At 36.8% G+C, this 15,633-nt stretch overlaps 1 protein-coding gene across 3 annotated transcripts; it reads right to left on the reverse strand.

Moving 5' to 3' along the window:
- Positions 1–1,252: 1,252 nt before the first annotated feature.
- LOC132158683 (polycomb protein SCMH1-like) lies at positions 1,253–15,206 on the reverse strand. 3 transcript variants are annotated; one of them, XM_059568205.1, is made up of 16 exons: positions 15,182–15,206; positions 13,836–13,880; positions 12,871–12,948; positions 12,570–12,640; positions 12,242–12,476; positions 11,697–11,785; positions 11,263–11,509; positions 9,077–9,321; positions 7,302–7,472; positions 7,084–7,210; positions 6,781–6,981; positions 6,150–6,317; positions 5,928–6,059; positions 5,679–5,819; positions 5,196–5,338; positions 1,253–2,422 (listed from the first exon to the last, which is right to left on the reverse strand). In XM_059568205.1, the coding sequence occupies exons 2-16, from the start codon at positions 13,858–13,860 to the stop codon at positions 2,300–2,302; spliced, it is 2,196 nt and encodes a 731-aa protein (XP_059424188.1). In that variant the 5' UTR covers positions 13,861–13,880; positions 15,182–15,206; the 3' UTR covers positions 1,253–2,299. The 3 variants fall into 3 exon arrangements, with proteins under 3 accessions (XP_059424188.1, XP_059424187.1, XP_059424189.1); XM_059568204.1 differs by lacking the exon at positions 15,182–15,206 and adding an exon at positions 14,408–14,575; XM_059568206.1 differs by lacking the exon at positions 15,182–15,206 and adding an exon at positions 14,242–14,262 and having other exon boundaries at positions 13,836–13,882.
- Between the last annotated feature and the right edge of the window lie 427 nt (positions 15,207–15,633).

A 15,633-nucleotide genomic window follows, 5' to 3' on the forward strand; every position in this document is an offset into this window, starting at 1 on the left:
CATGTGGTTGATAGAGGTAGTGAACCAGCACTTTACATAAATACAGTAGAAGTCAGCTCAAAGTCTTACTGTTTTTGTTCTTAGTATACATAGACAGTGGTGGGCATTTACATTTCAGAAAGTGTAAAGTAAAATTTGAGATCTAATTAGTTTAAAACCCTAATTTGTTTAATTTTATTTTAATGCAATAAAGTTTGAGGTTATAATAAGTCCATTTTTGTAATGAAGTGAAATAACAGTATGCATTCTATCAAAAACTAGAAAACATTAAAGGGTTCATATGATGCTTTTTAAAGATTTTTTTTGTGCGTATTTGGTGTAACAGAATGTTGACATGCTTTAATGTTAAAAAACATTATTTTTCAAATACTGTACATTATTGTAGGTCCTCTATGTCCCGCCTCTCTCAAACGCATCATTTTCTACAAAGTCCCTCCTTCCGAAAAGTGCAGTCTGCTCTGATTGGCCAACTGACCAAGTGCATTGTGACTGGCTGAACACCGCAAGCACTTGTCTGAAATGTAACGCCCCTTTCCATAATCGCGAGCTTCTTTCAAAATAAATGTAAAGACAGTTAATAATGTCTTTAGTTTTACCATCATTTAAAGCCTGAAAGGGGAACAGAGTCACGTGACAGAATGATGAAGCATGTATGTGTTTGCAGTATACAAGCCATGGGTGGTTAAGACAACTGACTCCACTGTGTGAAAAAACTCCGCATTTGAAGTCAGTAGCAAATACTTAAAACTAATAACAAAACATACTTACAGTAGCTGATTCAGAAGCACCAGATTGTCTGTAGCAAAGTCAGAATTACCTCCTCTCCTAGATTTACGAAACCATCGTCCATAAAATGCGTTGCTTGTCTGTTGTAACTAATCTTAAAGATTCCTAAATGCATCTACTTTCGGAAGGCCAAATGAAGTGCTTTTGCTTTCTCCTAGATACACTCAGCATCTCCCTGACTTGGCTGCTTCAACACTAACTGCAGTTACCGAAACCACGCCTTCTTTCTTTGCATTAACATTTGGGCAGCATTACGCAAATATTTCCACATAGTGACGTAGACATGTGGGGACGTGTTTGAAAGAGCCGTTTTAAGGGGGCGTGGCAGAGTCTTAACTTTGATAAAGAATTTCTCTTTGGATTTGAGACTTTAGTCTTTCCAACTTTAAAGATCTTCTTCATGCACCAAGAGCTTGAAATCGCATCATATGACCCCATATGAACTAAAGTCATGAAAAAAACAACAGAAGAAAAGCTCCATATTTTTAATTGAAGCTTAGAGTATAACGCTGTCAACGTATGCACTCTACAATATTGTATAAAAGTACAAATAACAAAGACAATGTAAACATCAACACGATACAAAATACAGGCAGAGTGTATAATAGGTGCGGCCATACTAGACTTCCTGTCATATTTGAACATGTGAAAGCTAGTTTACTAAGTCGTGTGCTTTGCTTTGAACTGCTAATTGGTATGACAAAAGACATCTGACCAACAGTGGATCTAAATGTCACACATTTACCTTTTGGACCAATGGAATGCAAAGAATAATTACTTTAACACTGTATTGTCAGCAGTGTTGCTGTAAAGTGGAGCAGATAATATGACATTATGAATGCATTGTTAATTGTCAGGTACAATAGATTCAAACAGATGGTAGAGTATGACATCATATCCTGTAGGCCATATTTGTTCTTAAGTAATTTTGCATGCTCTTAAGTCTAGTGTACTGCATCTAAATTCCTAAATGTGTTATGTGTATAAAGTATGGAGGATGAGTAATGGTCTCTGAGGTGTCAGGCCAGACTGATTTCCAGCATTATGGGGGAGGTCTAGTGTTTATCTGCAGTTAATTGAAGAAAATTAGTCTTGTATAAAAAAGCCACAAAAAACACCCTTATTGATGTAGGGTGTATAATATACAATTAAATGTATGTCGTACAAATAAAGGCCCAAAAACAGCCTGGTCCACTTCACTGCTTCAGTCAAGTAAGAACATGTGAAATGTTCTGATACGGTACAAACACAACCGTAAGTGTAACGTGAGAACAACCGCAAGGATATCAGTCATAAAAACTGATTATAACAGTGCTATAATTAATAACAGAATGCATTAAAATCTGGAGAAATGGACTATCGAACAAAATGAAAGGTAAACGAGATGGGCGGAGCTTTGAAGCTTGCCGACACCTGCTACAGTATTGGGGGACACAAAGATCCCAGCATGCCGTGTATCTTCAAATGTGCTTAGAAGGGGTAAAGGTCGAAACCCATTCAAGTGCCATAAATGTCAACGGCCCTGTTTCAGTCTGTCAATGTGGAAGGTGAGTTTAAGGGCAGGACCCAACTTCAGCCCCATGTATTTCATCATGACATCACTGCGGAGCAGGAGGAGAGCTTTGCCATCAATTTCCTGCAAAAGAAGAGTATCACCCAGAAAAGACAATGTTTAGCATTTTAAGACAGAACATCTTTCATGTGTTAGAAGATACCGGACACAAAATCTACATGCCCCAAAATGTTTTCTCGTGACTGTTGGAACTTTGTCAGAGGCTAAGATTTAGAGCACTGTACGGGCATCAGATTTAGGCCTTAGTCCGGCCCTGGCCCAAGACGCTCAGGTCACAGCCTGGCCTGTGTCTGACAGTTTATCAGAATTACCAGCACGAGCCAGTATTTTTTCCCCCTTTCTACCAAAACAGCTTATACTACTGTTGCAGTTATTAAAATAGTTAAGTTTTCTATGTAATAGCAAAGTGATTATATTTTGTTTTGTTTTGTTTTATTTTTTTATTTTTATCATTATTGTTAATTTAGAAAAAAGTTTGGAGCAATTGTCATTGGTTAAATGTTTTTTTAAAGTAATGACCTAGCGCCAGCAGCAGACAGTGAGCCTACTGAATGTTTGATTAATTTAGCCTTCTCAGATAATCATGACTTGCCTAAAATCAAATCTATAGATATAAAACAGGTCAAGCATATAACAATGTTTAAATGTTAAACCTTGATAAATGTGTACTATATCCAATAATATGTGCGGAGATGCTTTGCAGGACATTGGAGGAGAATACGCCATCATTTTTGGTCATAAGAGTAATCATTCGTAATTGCAAAGGTTCTATTTTTATTTGTGTGCACTCACAATATCAACAAAACTTTGTGCTTTCATAAAATAAAGAAAACAAACATGATGCACTTTCTGCCATCTCGTCTTTAACAGGAGTACAAAAATGAACTGAAACTCAGCAAAAACATGCTTCAAAGACATGATAAATATATCTACATAAAGTTTTAAATGACTACTTAATGAAATAAATTGAAAATAAAAACTCTTTAAATATAATCATAATCCATGATCATAAACTCTCTAAAGGCGCATCTAATGAGGAGATGGCGAGTCAGGATTGGCAACTTCATCCTGGTGACACCGTCTCAGAAAACACTAGTTTATTAGGAAATAATTAGGGCTTGGATAGATTAGTCGAATAGTCGCCAACCACTAGTCGGCGCTGTAGGAAACAATCGACTACTGGAGCATTACAATATTGCGTGAAGCTGTTACTTTTTATGACCTTATCTATGTTGCATGTAAAATTAATATATGTAATGTAATAATAAGGGGTGTGCCTGAAGCCGAATACCTTATTCGGAATGGCACGGATAATGGCTTCAAAAACAAATAACAGACAAGGAATAATTCTGCCTGAATACTCGGCTGAAGCTGGTCCGGAGTTTGCTAGATAACAGCTGAGCCAGGGTATCAGCGCAATATAATACACAGACCTCTAAAGTCACGAGTGTGAAGTGAATGAATGTAAACTTTATGAGTGAAAAGAGCGCAAATCAAACAAAGCATTGCTGTTGTCTCTCCGTGAATCTCTCAGAAATCATAGCTTGGCAAGAATAATATCACCTATAATAATACATCATACACGTTCTATTGTATTTATTTAAGAGGCAATGATTTAAACCTTAGGCTACGATATGATACGAATGAATGGATTAAGCACAGTGTGCTCACCAATCAAACAGCCGCGTTGTGCATCAGTCTCTCAAAAACCAAACCAGTTCTCTCTCGAGGGCAGGCTAATAATCAACTTAGATACGGATACATTTTCTACTTGTCCTACATGTTTGCATCTTTATCTTCTGCTGGTTTGCATGGAATAAGCACATTTGTTTAGTGAAGTTCATTAAACATTAAGACTCGCTTTAAAGAGTTCTGTGTAATGATATAATGTGAATAAATGTGCGCATTGAATTGATTCAGTCGTGTTCAAATTAGGGCTGGGTATCGATTCAGATGTTCCAGATCGATTCGATTTAGATTCACAAGCTATCAAATCTATTCGATTTCGATTCAACTCAATGAATATAGATTTAATATAAATACTATATTTATAAAAAAAGAACAGTCTTATTAAGTAACTGTACAAAGTTGTATCCGAATGCAGACGAAAAATGTGATTGTTACAAATAAATAATACTGATACACAAATACAGATACAAATACTGGCTGTTGCATGAAAATTGAAATATGTAATGTCATAATTTATAAAGTTTTGACAATTTACACATGTAATTGTTGCATAAGGCTATGAATTAATAAGCGTTTATTGATAAAAATAATAAAAAACATTTGATGTCTTTTCATTTACAGTAGCATGAACCACTAGTAGTCGAATAACTCAAGTATTTTTTATTTTTTTTAAATCTACTAGTAGAAATCAGTAGTCATGCAACCCCTATAAATAATTCAAATATCTACTTACAATTTCCCCCGTCACATTTGTGGTAATTACCATTGCCTGTGCCTTGCGGCAAGCTTAAGCCTACTGCATGTATTTGAACACAGAACTCTTCAGCTGCGCTGACGGCACGCTACTGCTGTGGGACACATAACACTGTCGAGCTGCTCTTGACAGTCGCGGCAGCACGGTCTCGTGTTGTTACCACCAGCTCAGCAATTTTTTCATCACTAATTGATGCATCTGAACTATGATGTGAAAATTGACCCGAAGCTTAAATTATTGCCTTTTTAAGTTGGCTGTATAGCAATTGTCATTTGTCCGTCCCCTGACTTTTTATGACTTTAAATTTTATCAAACTTTTATGAAAAAGTTAAAGTCCAACAAAATTACAGCTTTTTTTTTTTTTTTTAAACAGACCCTGTATTCCTCACTTACATGTTTACGGAAGAGGTCTGCATGGGGCCCAAGCTGAGGGTCAATGTCTCTGATGAACTGCATAACATCTTCCACCGTCCACAGGTTGGGGTCTTGTCCACTGGGTCGCGGGCTTTCCCTCGAGCTCAGAAAATGCTCTGAACCTGGGCGGCAATCAATCAATTCATGATTTAGTGAGATTTACAGTGGGATCGAAAAGTCTAAAATGCAAAACATTTTCAATTTTACATCTTTTATTAACAAATAACTTGTTCATAACAAAAGATATTAGCAGAATCCCATTTTTGAATGAAATTGAAAAATGACTGAATTGCTTTACATTTGACCTTTTGTACAAAGGAGTCAATGTCACAAATCTGCTTAGGTTTTATTAGTAACCTAGAAATAATCTTACAAATTCTCAAGTTTAATTAGATTTGAAATCAAGATTTTCAATGTGATTTTGTGAATAACTGATCTTCAACAATGGGCTAGTTTGCATACCTGTTGAGCCCAGACGATGTAGTTTCCGCGGTGTGCTGCTATTTTGAGAAAGGGAACGCATTGCCAAGACATGTCCAGAGGACAAGTGTGTTTTCTTCAGCACCTCCGAGCTGCCAACCCCATTCTCCATCAGGAAGGGCTCTGATCAAACACAACGATACAAAAACACTTACAAAGAGGGCCGACAAATGTCAGAGGAGTTCACTAATTAAATGCTGTTTTAGCAGTGGGAACAACATTGTGAAATACCTTCCGAGGAGAGACGGTGGTTTTTAGCTATTTTGTGCGGTGCAGAGTTGCTGTTGTAGGCATCATGTTGGAGGAACCTCTTAGTGCCCCGACCAGGTCCAGAATTCAGACTTTCTCCAAAGTTTCTCCTTTCTACAATCCACATGAGGCTCTCTTTTAACATCTATACAATGGTAAGATCAAAGAATGCACAAAAATGTGTTTGCACACATGAGCGCTGACCTGTGTACATCCGGCTGTCATAGTGAAGTCCTCCCACGGGGACGGGCTGACTGCCAAATAATGGGTCACAGTGCAGGTTGTGACAGAGTTTCTCCAGCAAGCGTAGCATATACGTCACACTATTCACTGCTGGCAGTGTTAGAGTGTGGTGCTGCTGCTCAAAATAGGCTGTAAAAGTAAAATGGGACTGCATATTAAAATAAGGGCTGCAAAATTAATTGAAATGAAAACAAATTTGCAATATGGCTTAGTGAGATTATTAAACAGCAAAGCCTGCAACTGAATTAAATAAATATAAGCGCTGTGTGTTTTAGAGTGAATCACAGCACTGTTCCCATAAATATTAGTACTGTAAAATTATTTTATTTTGTCTTAAATAGTGCAATTTTTTTTACAGTGAAATACTACAATAGGGAAGTTTCATTTTGTAAAAAATATTTAATTAAAAACGAATCACAAAATTGTTGGCCAAACTGTGCAAACCTATAAAGCACGGCAAATCAGCATTTTAAAATCTATTTGTAATTGCAGGAAAATTGCAATTAAATATTTTCCAAGACAACAAAAAGTCCAGAACTCTTGAGGCTCTTAGTTAATTTTCTATTAGCCTTAAGGGGCTGTGCGTTCTGACCTGATATGAGCTCTCCTCCATGGCCTGGTTTGAGGCAGGAAAAGACTGAGCTCTGGTTATGTGCACAGTCAACACAGGCTTGAACACACTGCTGCAGCACAGAGGAAGCTCGGCCTGGCCCAAAGTGATCTGGCAGTGACTGGATACGGCGTGCATCCAGATGCGGACCCACTTTCCCATACTTATTCAGGTAGACACATACTGACACACAAGTATTTGCCAGGATGTTTTTAGCAAAGACAATATATGACAAAGAATTAAATATTTATTTTTTTGGGAAAAGATCTGAGAAACTTTCAGTACCTGTAGGTGCCTGTAAGGCAGCAACGGGAATGGTGGCGTTGTCCAGCGGAACTGAGCTGGTGTCTGGTTCTGGAGTGCTAGTGCTTGGGGAGGTGGGAATAGGGTTGGGTCCCAATCTGGGTTTTCTCTATATACAAATAAACATGGTCAGGAGGAATCTGCATAAATAATGATGCTGCCTTATAATTATCACTTTGATTTCTAGTAAAGAGTTGCACCTTGCTGCCGGGTTTGGGGCCTCTCTTTTTTGGGATCTTAATGGGATCTGTTGGGTTCTGCTGCACTTTTGGGGGCCAGTTGGCTGGCAGTTTGCCTCTAGGTTTGCTGATAGGTCTACCAGGACCTCCGATTGTTCCTTCAAGCCAAGCTGTCCTCTTGGCCCAGCTTAGCTAGAAGACAACATAAATATACAAAACACATTCAAACTCCCATTTAAACTATTTTGGTTAAACATTAAAAATATAATATATAAATATAAAAAACAGTTAAACCTACCTAATATTGAAGTTTTTAAATATACTTTTCAATTGCAATAATTTCACATTTAATCTTGAAATTAATGTAGGAATCACATATAGTATTTGTTTAATGGCATCTTTTTTTTAATGACTGAAGGCATGAATTACTGATATCAATACCAATGTTGTCTCTATGAAATTTAAATTTCTATATTGTTATTTTTTTAATCTTTTTTTTATAGTTTAATATTTAACCATTGACTATAGCCATTCAATATTACAGCTATCAGTTTAAAAAAAATGTACTTTGAAAAATAACTTCTAATTTAAGTGAACTTGAAACAATTTTTGAATAAACCCATTATAATAAATGTCAGATTTACCTGTGCCCTTCAGCAAGTAGGAAATATACAGAAATTGAATAAAGTTATCAAACACTAAATTCTAAATTAAATATAGATGAATATTTAAAGCTACAAAAGTTATTGATTTCCTGTTTTTCTTTGTTCTTTGATTAACAGTCATCACAGCAGCTGGGTTGTTAGGTTATCTGGCTGCTATTACTTTAAGAGCTGCCGCTGCTGAATGTGACGCGGATCTGACACACATGCTTGTAGTTTAATTTGAACGTTAATATGAAATGGTACAGGTTGCAGCACGCGCCGCTGTATTTGTGCATGCAAGTAAAGAAAATGTGTGATGAGCACAGTATAACGGCTGACAGGACAGGAAAATAACTTTTACTGACATACGCCCTGACAACATCTAATCTGACCGCAGTTCACTGATGTTCTGCTGAAGCTCCCTCGTCACCTGTACCGCTTCTACATTCATTTGACTGGAGCCTGTGGCTGCAGCAATGACAAACAGCAGGGGTTTTGAACTGCAGTCAATATAAGAGCTGTTGTATCTATCTAATATACTGTAACATGTTTTCTTTCTCAGCTGTATGCCTTCACTTAATAATTACTGTTTTACGAGGTAGTTAAGATGGGCATTTTGATGCATACAAGTGTGTATTTAACTGTTTAAGGCCTATAAAGCTGCAAAAACAACTCTGTTCAATACTGACGGATGTCTTCACCGAGTGTTAAAAGTAGTGGGATGTGACAAAAAACCCACACCGTCTAAATAAATGATTTTTTTACTTACATCTTCAATGCTGGATTTTTAGAACACGTCCACCTTGAGATGTGAGCGCAAAAGTCAAAAGCATCCGTGTAGTGCATATTTACAATTGAAAAGCAGTGCAGTGGAATGCAAAAACATGTTTTGTTTGAAACGCCCCTTAACTTTGCATGACGGAAACCCAGGTATCAAATCCCTAGGGAAGGGCACATTAAGACAGCCCTGATGTAACCTAGCCATAAACTTATTTCGGAGTAATTCTGAGGATTGTCAGCCTTCATGTTGAGCTGATCATATAAAATGTATAGAATATTTTATCTTCCTTGTGCAACAAGAATTTCTCAGTAAAGTTAAGACTCTAATGGCTCCCATGCTATTGACTGTAATGACTTTAAATACAGTTATACCTTGCTCCCTGGTTTGGGGCCTCGTTTCTTCGGGATTTTAATAGATTCCAGTTCCTTTCCAGGCTGGCCTGTCTGTGAACCAAGTGCTCCTTTCTGACCCCAGGGCCCAGATAGTTTGGTTTTCTTGCGGCCAGGCTTACGTTTCTTCTGGGGTGGGGGTCTGCCGGGTGTAGGTGGCATGCCTGTCCCCTCTATGCCACCTTCTGGTAGGGCACCAAGTGCACCTAGCGCCCTTGGTGACCCAACTGCAAAAAATAAATAAATAAATAAAATAAAATATATACACACACACACACACACACACACACACACACACACACACACACACACACACACACACTATATACAAATAAACTGGTAGGGAAGGAAAATACAGCTTACATAGGGCATTATACCACAACGTACAGTGACAAACATAGAAGCAGAAGACGAGAAAGGCAGGCTTTGTGTGCAGAGCTGACCCATTTTTCTTTGAGCCATCTCAACAAAGAAATTAGTTGTTACACATTTTTGGTGCTAGTGGTCTCTGAAGTGCTACAGAGATGAATAGAAATTGCGAGAGAGAGAGAGAGGGAGAGCGCAAGAAAAAAGGAAGAGGAGAATGAAAGACAGAGAAAGAGATCCACAAATGTGAGTTAAACAGATTCTTGAGAAGAAAAAAAACTAGAAAGAAAGAACAGTTTTAAACTTTGAACACATGAATGCATTGAACATTTATCACAATTCCTTTTCAACAACAAAATACCTATAGTAAGCCAAAAAGACCAGAAAAATCTAATTATCTATTTATAGCAAAAGACTGCAAACACAAACAAACACTTCAGAGTTTTACGGACCTGTTAGTGAGGCCAGGATTGCAAATGTACTCATCCAACTCAGAGAAATGAAGCTTGTACGATCTCACTGAACGAGGGTCTGCTCTTGATCTTGCAGTGTGTGTAATTTTGTGGCCTCTTACTCTCTCAGTCAATTCACTTCCTTCCTGCCCCTTAGTTTCGATCTGCTCTCTAAAGTCTTAAAGTCTGTGGATAGTGACACAACAACCAACTTTCTAGTACTGTTAACCCTGAAAGTCTTTCAAGCACAAACACAATGGAGTTTGCTTTGGCTCTTTCCCAGACTGATATGTTTACACATTTTCCAAGTTTCCTTCAAACATAAAGACTCACAAATAAAACACCATAACAACTCGCTTACCCCGACTAGCCGTGAAGTTCAGTGTTTGTTTAAAGGGCCTTACAAGGCTTGTCTTCCTCTGCCAAATGTGCTGGCCTTGTGTTGTCTCAAACTCAAACAGTTACACCAGCTCTTTAATGCGAGGCCTGCTATTGGGCACAGGGTTTGCAGCAGTGCCAGCTGGGTGGATGCCAACTCCTTGTAAACCAAAACTCCAATGTTATCTCTGATCAAATGCCTTTATTGCTTAAAAGAACAGCCCACCAAAAAACAAAGTCATCATTTACTCTCCTTCATGTCATTCTAAACTTTTTCAGGTGAATTATCCCTTTTTATTTGTGTTATTACCTCGTTATTAATTTACAGTTTTCTACCTAGGCTATTTTTGTCTCTTCTTTGTTTTGTTTATTCTACTTCTGTTTTGTTTATTCTACTTCTGTGTTGTCACATTTGCATCATTAAAGTAACATCTTCTTAATCCCAATGAATTAAACATACCTGGCTAACGTAAGTTTTGATAGATACTCAGTTGCTTTGGTATAAAAACATCCACTATGAACATGCATGTACATAAATGTAAATTGCATAAGTGCTTTCCATTATCTCCAAAATTCAACTTAACACATCTCTCATTTACAATTGGCACAACTCTCTAACTCAAAAGTTTGGGGTAAGATTTATATATAAAAAAAAAAACAAAGCTGCATTTGTGTGATCAAACAGTAAAAACAGTAACTTTATAAAATATACTGTTACAAAATACTGTTTTCTATTAAATCTAAATTTAATCTATTCCTGTGATGGCAAAGCTGAATTTTCCCCTGTATTACTAAAAATCTTTGATCCTCAGTGTCACATGATCTTTCAGAAATCATTATATGATGCTGATTTAATGCATTTTTTTTGTATTTATTATTATCATTGTTGAATATAGTTATGCTGTATTTTTATGTAATTTTGATCTTTCATTGACAGTAGTCAAAATCTGAATTCATACGAGTAATCAACACCTTTAGTGCCCGGCGGCTGCAGGTTGTCTCCTGTGAGTGCACACCAGCCGACTGGAAAGATGTCTCTGGAATCGTAGCGGCAGTAGTAATCAAAAGCGCCCCGCCAGCCATCGAAGGTGATCAGAACCTCCACGCCCCGCAGCGCGCCCACTGTGGCAGGACAGATGAAGTGAGGATTCTTCCTGTCCACTGCCTCCAGCTTCATCCCCACCTGAAAACAGTTTTGCTCCGGGGCAGGTGGTTCTTGCTGAAGGTCCAAAGAGATGAAGGCAAAAGTAAGTGAAACATATCAGGCAAAAAGTAAAAAGACGAAAGGCAAACTTATACACTTTGCTAATTTTAGAGTCAAATGTCCAGAATATGCTAAAATAATCTTTGAATAATACATTGAACTAAACCTTTGATTATTGACTGTGTTTGTTTGTGACAGATACCTTGTGAAAGATTCGGGCTGGGGCCATTTCAGCTCCATTGAGTGTTTTTAATAAAAACATGGGCCATGATGATGCATTCAAACGAAACCCTAGGAAGAACACAGAACATTCGCAGTCAACGATCACTTAAATTTTATCAAAGTACATTTTTACAACAGCAAAGATGTTGCTGATTACCTTTGTTGAAATATTAAGTGCTTTAACTAAAATATTGTTTCTATATTATCTTCTCTTTTGTATCATGAAAAACATGTAAAGTAATGTGCTATAACTAAATTTAGGAGATCATATGATGAAAACACAAGCTATTGAGGTAAAAGTAAAAAAAAAAAAATGTTTCCTTGTAAATATAATCAAGTTTTAGAATTTTGAGATTCAAAGGTCTGGAATGCAATATATATATATATATATATATAAATATAAATATAAATATATAAATATATATATATATATAAATATATAAATATATATATATATATATATATATAAGCAAGACAAACTGGTCTATTGTACAACAAAGTTGTATGAAGTGTTGTCTTTCTCACCAAGCGGCGGCTGCAGCATTCCTCCGTTCTTCTCACAATTCCCAATGGGCTGGATTTCTGAGGAGTCCACCAGGCGCCAGAAATCATTCTTGTTGTCGCTACCATCCAGCCGCAGGCGGAGGCGGGAGCCCGTCAGGCCCACCACAGTAGCAATGCAGGTAGATGTAGTGTTTCTGGGATCCTGAGCTTCCAACTTCATGCCAGCTTTAAACTCATTCACCGGAGGGGTTGTGCTCTGAGAATAAAAATTTGCAATCAGTAATGGCATTTATAACAGTTCATGATAATGATGTGCTCCACATTTGCATTTGTGGATGAAAAGACTCACCTGTCTAAAGCAGTGAGAAGGAGCTGCGACTGCTCCTTTCTCTTTTAGGTACTTCTCCCAACTGAAATGCCCTTAAAAATAAAGGTAAACATGTCAGAATCAAATTACTCTTATGATTCAATCTACATCTCAAACAATGAGATATAATCTAAACCTGAATAGTTTAAAAAATTACTACTAAAACATTTAGTACATAACTTATTCTTCTGTAACTACTTTAAGATGTACATTCCTATAATGCTGAAGGTATCCCTGTTGAGGTATCGGACTCAAACTAGCTATAGTGTAGTGGGTTTAATACCTTGGTACTGTGATGGGACACGAGAGGGGCGACCACTGCGAGCGTGCTTGATCCGTTTGCCATCTTTCCACTCAATAGCTGTTGGGAGAGGAAAACACTTCAATATATCTACATTCATTATTAAGCCTGAATCATAAGTCAGAATACATCCCATGATAACAGTTAAAACGTTCATTATTAAAATAATACAAAATACAAATAACTGGCGAGTATCCTCCTAAACAGTTGGTTATGCCTTAAGTGAACATAAACTGTTGAGAAAATCAGATGTGATTTTGTGTCAATATAGTAGATCAAATTCAGCACAGTAGGTTAGCTACTGTCTGTGTACTTAGATACTGTAAATAACAAAAGAAAGAAAAAACGTACTACTCCTGACTGAATACATTTTGTAACATAACTTCTACAGGGACATCTGTACAGTGTTACATTTGCTAAATCAATTTTTGAAGTTTTTTTTTTTTTTTTTACCTGAAAAGTACGTACTTAGACCTATCTGAAAAACTTGAAAAGCACAATTTTATTTGTATATTTGTTCTATTGTATTTATCGCTATTGCTTGTAATTTGTGTATTTGCTTTTTTATTATTGACCATAATCTTGTCTTTAATAATATTTTGAACTTTATATTACTTAACATTATTATAAGCTAGTATATTTTGCTGTGGTATTTCAATTTGCATAGTTTTGTGAAATTGTGTACATACATCTAAAGTTTTGGTGTTTTAACAACAGTATTTAAAATACATCACGTGTCAAGAACCACAAAACATTTTTTTTTCATATCTAGAAAGTTATAATTATATTTATAGAATTCATTATCAATAATAGATCTATAAATTATAGAAGAAAAAATATTAATGTGCCATAGTGACAATGTTACATTATTATTTGCATTTGTTAATTTTTTTCTTTTTCTTTTTAAGTAAATAGATATTAATGTACCAAACAAATAAGAGTATCACCTTTCTGTGGTACAGGTTTCTTCATGATCCAGCTTATTCCAACCTCTCTGCAAAAGACAATAACAAATTTGAGATTTTAAAGCAGTTTCTTACATCTGTGTCTGTTTGAGGTGGTTTCGATCTGGCCTGCGTGTCTCTCAGGCAGTGAATCTGTGTCCTGTTCAGCTGTCACAGGTCTCTGCTTCTTTACACGATGACATAATTTTTCTTGCACAACTTGAATACTTTGCCAGTTTCCTGCCTAGAATGACTCAGGGGGTCGTTGAGTCAGACGCTTAAGAACCAGCAATGACCCAAAAGGTCAATGTGAAGTGACAAACGACAAGGTAGAGCTACTTTAAGAGAGTCGGAACCCACCATATTTAACTGAAGGACACATAAAATAATTGTAAGGAAACAATAATACCAACTCAAAGATCCCGTTAAACCACGCGTGCGTTTTCCAGCCGTCAATAAATCTGAACACAAGTTATTCTTCTCGCGAGCATGTGATCGTTTCTGTTACTATACAGCCCTCCTTTATGTCAAAATGCAGAATTAATGAATAAAACTAACTGTATGTGTACAGATACCTCAAAAGATGGCTTCCTGTCTTCCAGTTTTCCAGTTCTCCGTTCAAAAGCAGAGCGCCTTTGAGCGCCAAACCCACAGACCCTCCCTCTCCATAAATGACAGCGCAGGAGTGGCGAGGATTTGATTCATCCCAGCGCCCCGAATCATTTGAAGCAGTTCATTAAAAAAAGATTCATTTCTTGCGGCAGGATGAGCTACACCCTACGTACACGCTTGAATATGAGTCGATTCAGGGAAACGGACAATTCATTCACTTAAAGGATTCGTTCACAAGCCCAACAAGCATTACAGCCTGATTTCACTGGGACGCTACAGTGTTTTGATTCGATAACTCTAATAAAAGCGTTTTATTTATTATTTTGTAAATTTAAAATCATGTTAAACTCACCAGGGACGATTTATGTGAAGCTATCGATATAAATAAATAAACTTTTAAGAACATAGCACAGAAAATTTCACTCTCTCAAATATGCGCATGCTACGTGTAGCATCATGCCATGTTTCGTATTGCTTTTCACAACTTCATATTACTTTACGCTATAGATACTGACCTTGATCACAAGAAACACAGCAAAATATACTTGTTTGGGGTTCTGTTATTATAAGGCAACACTTCACCTCCAATGTTTATACCATAAGCATTAGCTAAAGGCTAACCTCTAGCAACTCTCTGAGTCACTTTTTGTGTATTTTTTCCCCCTCTACATTTAACAAAACTAAGTTATAAAGTGATGCTAGCAGTTATAACGGACGGTATGACGGGGACTGTTTACCTTGCGGAGAAACGTTTTTGTGTGATTTCTCAAGTGTGACGGTTAGTGTTTATCCGCCATGGTTTTAGTGCGCGTGTAGTCTGTGTGTGTCAGGAGAGGGGAGGGGATGCACGCGACTGCAAGGGACGATTAGACTCCTATCAAATGGGCCAAGACGGCAACTACTAGTTATCTATTCTGTAGTGTGTTCACAACAATGTCTGGAATAAACACTAAATGAGTTGTTTCCATCCTTTTATTTAACTGAACAGTTTAACAATAACGAAAAAATACTGCAGAAATCCTGACCAATGAATTACATACTAAATATAACATATAATAAAATTAATAAAACATTATGTAATGTTGCAATAAATAAATAAAAGCACAGTGAAGTGTTTTATTACTTTTTTTATTTAAGTGTTTATTATTTTTTATTTTACATACACAGTATTTATATATTGTACAAATTT

The sequence above is a fragment of the Carassius carassius genome, chromosome 15, assembly GCF_963082965.1.
Source record: "Carassius carassius chromosome 15, fCarCar2.1, whole genome shotgun sequence".
NCBI lineage: Eukaryota > Metazoa > Chordata > Actinopteri > Cypriniformes > Cyprinidae > Carassius > Carassius carassius.

What these genes read in the sequence shown, in the direction of transcription:
- LOC132158683 (XM_059568205.1), bottom strand. Translation starts at nt 13,860, where the DNA reads ATGAAGAAACCTGTACCACAGAAAG. An exon ending in TGCCTTACAGGCACCTACAG is followed by an intron (nt 6,982 to 7,083) that starts GTACTGAAAGTT and finishes CTTGTGTGTCAG; the next exon opens with TATGTGTCTACCTGAATAAG. An exon ending in CCACCGTCTCTCCTCGGAAG is followed by an intron (nt 5,820 to 5,927) that starts GTATTTCACAAT and finishes GTGTTTGATCAG; the next exon opens with AGCCCTTCCTGATGGAGAAT.